The sequence below is a fragment of the Propithecus coquereli genome, unplaced genomic scaffold (genome assembly GCF_000956105.1).
Source record: "Propithecus coquereli isolate 6110/MARCELLA unplaced genomic scaffold, Pcoq_1.0 Scaffold9, whole genome shotgun sequence".
Lineage (NCBI taxonomy): Eukaryota > Metazoa > Chordata > Mammalia > Primates > Indriidae > Propithecus > Propithecus coquereli.
In genome coordinates, this window is record NW_012155284.1 from 14,036,460 (window position 1) to 14,041,697 (window position 5,238).

The 5,238-nt window shown below is 33.4% G+C and overlaps 1 protein-coding gene across 4 annotated transcripts in view; it reads right to left on the reverse strand.

Moving 5' to 3' along the window:
* SREK1 (splicing regulatory glutamine/lysine-rich protein 1) overlaps positions 1 to 5,238 on the reverse strand; it is a 34,930-nt gene that overhangs the window by 6,431 nt on the left and 23,261 nt on the right. For 3 of the 4 annotated variants that reach the window (XM_012664611.1, XM_012664609.1, XM_012664612.1), the window contains 2 exons: positions 3,424 to 3,543; positions 2,672 to 3,052 (listed from right to left, as the gene is read on the reverse strand). In XM_012664611.1, the coding sequence (XP_012520065.1) occupies positions 2,672 to 3,052; positions 3,424 to 3,543 (501 nt within the window). Of the gene's footprint in view, positions 1 to 2,671; positions 3,053 to 3,423; positions 3,544 to 5,238 lie in introns of those variants that run through there. The other variant, XR_001138323.1, reaches the window with a different exon arrangement.

Below are 5,238 nucleotides of genomic sequence, written 5' to 3' on the forward strand. Positions count from 1 at the left end.
CGTTCCTTTTCATGCTCTTTTTCCCGCTCACTCTCTTTGTCCTTTTCCTTGTCTTTTTCCCGATCCTTTTCCCGTTCTTTGTCCCGATCTTTATCTTTGTTTTTACCCCTTCTCTAAGTTTTTCAATTATAAAATAAAAAACTAAATAATGCTCCCATGTGGTACATATGACAGATGTTTGTAAAAGACCTTATAAAAGCTCAAGAACTTTGAGAACACAAATAAATCAATTCCAACTTTTAAGGCCTTTTCCTCCATTACTCACTTTTATTCCCGAGATATTCCAAAATCATACTTCCTAACTAATGTAGAAATTAGATAATATTTCATTCATTCAATGCCATCTGTAACAGCTCAGAATAAGAACCAAAAGTAACTTTTTCATTGCATGAGAATGTTGGCATAATCCAGACTTTAAGTTTACACAAAACAGCTCTGCCTTGATCAGTGTAATTCTTCACTTGTGTGTTCAGAAAGCACAATGTACAGGTGGATATCTAATTACTACCAGGTGATGATAACAAGAGCTAAGGCTAAATAGACAGCAATCTAAACAATCAATTACTTGAGAAAGAAGCTGTGAGCTATAGTATGAACTGGAGTTGGTTTGACTCATTTAAATTTTAGTTACACAACTTACTAGCTGAACAACCCAAGGTCATGTTATTTAACCTGAGTCTGTTTTTTCAACAGCAAAATGGAGATAATTAATAACTCAAGCCTTATAGAGTTGTTTTGAGAATATGGAATAATACCTGGAAAGTACCATGCAGAGAGTCTGGCACATAGTAGGTGCTCAATGAATATTCTCTCCTTCCCTTTCTTGGTCTTACCTTTATTCACAATAAGTTTTAAGCAATGAACATTTTTTAAATATTAAAATTTTCATTACAAATATAGGTTAAGAGACAATGTTGAAAATTAAAATATTACTGTTTTTTTGAGTAGTTAAAATATTTCCCATTTAATAAATCAGAGCATTTAATAAGCAAAAAAAAAAAAGCTAGAAGATGAGAAACTACAGCTCTTTAACAAGCTCTTCTGAAAGCAGGGAACATTCCAAATTGCTGAAACACGAACTAATGTCAATCATCTTTTATTCTCCAGGCCCCAGAGGTTGTCTAAGAATATATTTAGGACCAAATGTGAACACTTGAACTTTCCTATACACCAAGCAATTTAAAATGGCCCATGAAAAAAATCAAATATTTCAAAGTCATCAGAAAAAGTAAACTCAAGTTCTTAAAAAGAAATCAAAACATTATGTGTTGCTGTAAAGGGTAACGTCTAAACAATCACATAAACGAAAAGGTGTGAATAACACACAATCAATAAAATCACTTTGTAGTAAAGGTGCAGTTATAAGGCTCAAATGATATCCACAGCAGAGGTTAAACTAATTTTTCAATTTTTGGTTCAATGTGCCAAAATCCTACAATGACCTGTTTACTTAGAGCCCCATTTTAACATAAACTATTGCTTTCAACTTTATACTTCTGAGGCAGTTTTTAAAAGCAGGTACCAAGTACTAGTTAGGAATGTTTCAAACTTAATCTCTAGGAAGAAGAGAAAGAGCTACTATACTTCTTGTATTAAAGTACAGGAGTGGATGAAAAACTTCCTCTAAGCTTCAGTTTCCTCATGTTTTAAACAGTAATGGTAATAGTCTTCTCACAGGCCTATTGTGAGGATTAAATAAGGTGAGACATGAAAAAATCTGCTGAGACATAATATCTGGCATATAGTAAAGCATCCAAGAAATGCCTGCAATTATCTTTCATTACCTGGTCAAAGGATAGTATTAAGAATAAACTATCAAAACAAATGTTTAAAAACTAGGAAATATACATTCCTTTATCTCAAATTGTCTTCTATAAAAAAATCATCTTTAAAATATTTTTAAACCTTGCTAAAAATATATGTATATTTAATATCTTCAAATGTGACAGTTAAACATAAGTTAGGACCTTCCATTTATTTATAGTCATCGTATCATCTGAAGTAAGAGATACTCAAATCTCAAAGTTGGTTCTCATTTTGCAGCTGTTACTATGGCAACTTGTGCCACCTGGTGGCAATGTACCTATTAACAAATTGAGAGAACAGTCCTAAGAAAATCAAACCGTTAAAACTGACAAATAAAAAAGAACCAAAATTTAAATGTGATGCAGTCAACAAAATAGACGTAAAAAAATAACTCAGATGATAAAAAGGGCTAACATTGCAACTTCAGAAAAAATTTTGCATATTAAAATTCACCACACCATTCCAAAAAAATATAGAAGCCTAAAGAGGTCAATTCTTCTATACTCTTTAAAAAGAAAACACCTTCCCCCGCCATCCCACCCACCAAGAAAATAACAACAGCAATGTTAATAACAACATTTAGCCAGATTAAAATAGTGGGTTACAAAGAATAGTTAAAACTTTAAAAAATAATGTTACCCAATATCATTTCTTCTTCCAAATACTTGATCAATATACTGTGGCAATCCTTCTGCTAGAGAAACGTTTACTCTGTAATTGGGGGAAAAAGTTCTGATAGTACCTGGTATTACCGTACTGGTTCCACTTATACAGAATAACCTTCTCCCCCACCCCTCCCTCAGTGAAAAGTTGTTTTCATAGTCATCAGTAAACCCTTTGGTAAAAATATTAAGCATTATCAAACCTGCTGGAACTACGAGATCTTCTTGATGCATTATAACTTCTGGGTGGTGTTCTGGATTTTTTATCCTTCTTTCTTTTTTCATCTGTCTCTTTGGATCTGTCCTTTTCTCGTTCCTTTTCTTTGTCCTGTTCCTTTTCCTTCTCTTTGTCTCGTTCCTTTTCATGCTCTTTTTCCCGCTCACTCTCTTTGTCCTTTTCCTTGTCTTTTTCCCGATCCTTTTCCCGTTCTTTGTCCCGATCTTTATCTTTGTTTTTACCCCGTTCCTTTTCTTTTTCACGTTCCTTTTCTCTCTCTCTCTCTTTTTCCCTTTCCTTTTCTCTATCTTTCTCTTTCACTCTTTCCTTTTCCTTGATCTTTTCTCGAGTGTCTTTTCTCTTGTCCCTTTAAAAACAAACAAAACTAAATTCATAACCAAAATAATTCCACACCCCAAAAGTACCACCCTCCTTTTCCTCAACAATTACCAACACAAAACAATTTATAATGGCTACATACATTACATTCAAATTTATATATAATTCAGGTGTCCAAGAAGCCACTAAATGATGCAATTATCAAGCTGAATTGAGTAGTCTGGAAACCTCATGTGTCATACTGACATCCGATTCAAATCAATGGCAATCAATATTAATCCTAGATTACTAAAACAATCAGGAAAAAAATTTATTTCTCTCATTAAAAGCCTAAACCACAACACATTTTTAACAAGTGAAGCCAACGAAAAAATTATGCTTAATTTCTCTAAAACACACCGTGAACGTGACCGACTCCTTGACTTCCGTCTCTCCCTTGATTTAGAACGTTTTTTATGAGGGCTCTTAGATCTACGTCTGTCTTTCTGTCTTGAACGTGATCTATTATGGGATCTACTCCTAAAGAAAAACAAATTGTTAGAATATCAAAACTTATTCTTAGAATTTCAATTTTTAAAAAATTTAAGATGTCTTTCAAAGAAGAAAATTGAATAATCTGTCCTAACAGTACTTATCAATATTTTAAAATGTTCTCTTATATAATGCTTTTGTTAGGATTATCTAAGTTTATTAGAAACTTCACCAGATATTTTTGTTGTCTAAACTGCAGAGATAGAAACAAAGAATTTAACAGTTACTTCCTATGTCAGACTTAAGTTGATATTTTCAGGTGTGGCTTTCTTTTGCCAATTATACGCTTCAAATTAGTATAGAAAACTTTTCCCATGATCCACATTTTCATACCATAAATTGTCTATAGCTCTTGATTTGCATGTAATCTGGTTATAATGAATCTTAACAGGGAGTAGTGGTTATATGGTTCAAATGGCTGTGTGCTGCTTCTCATAAACATATTAAGAATATATAAGGAAGCACACTACTAATGATGATGGCTAGTGTGAGAGGAAAATAAAAATCATTACTCATAAGTTAAAACTAGATATAATCAAATGTTAGATCTGCAATGCTTTGGTTTTATAGCTTTAACTATAATCATAGGTACAGGTTGAGTATCGCTTATCTGAAATGCTTTGGACCAGAAGCGTTTGAAATTTCAGATTCTTTCAAATTCTGGAATATTTGCAATATGTATATTTAGCAGGTGAGTACCCCAAATGCAAAACTCTAAAAATCCAAAATGTTCCAATGAGCATTTCCTTTGAGCATTCATGTCGACACTCGAAAAGTTCTGGATTTTGAGCATTTCAGATTTTGGAGGCTCAACCCATATTAAAAGAAACTATTACTGTAATTCTTGTAAGAAAAACAACTCTTATTCCAATTTTGACTAGACTCCTCCCCCACTGAAATAACTGTTTTAAGAATGATTCTTTTTCCTCCATAAGGAGGTATCCTAAGCACTATTTATTAAAATGTAACAAAACAGATGCACACAACTTAAATAGCAAAGTGATTAGACTCACCAGCTTTGGAGTCTGACAATCTGGCTCTGAAACTCAGCTCTGCCACACACTAGCTGTGAGAACTCTGGCTAGTCACTAAAGCTCTCTAAGCCTGAGTTCTTCATCTATAAAGCGAAGTAAGAATCATACCTACATCACCTAGGGCAGTCATGAATATTAAATCTGAGGATGTATGCAAAACTGCCTAACAGTCTCTAACACAGAGTTAATGCTTGAAACGCTTAATTCTCAATATCATCATCATTAAAAATTAACATAAATGTAATCTTTAAATTGTATATGTATTCTAAGGAGGTCAAATGAACTTCCACGAGTATGCTTTCTACAACTAAAACTCATCTTGATAGTCATGTTTTAATAAATTAAGTTAGAGCAAATATCTATAAAAGATACATACTTAAATAACCATGCTTGTGGTATGCCATGAACCAGAATAATCTCTATACAATCCTCAATTAATAATGAAATCTTGTTGTTTTGTTTTGTTTTGTTTTTCTTTTTTGAGACAGAGTCTTGCTCTGTTGCCCGGACTAGAGTGCTGTGGCGTCAGCCTAGCTCGCAGCAACCTCAGAATACTGGGCTTAAGCAATTCTTCTGCCTCAGCCTCCCAAGTAGCTGGGACTACAGGCATGCGCCACCATGCCTGGCTAATTTTTTCTATATTTTTAGT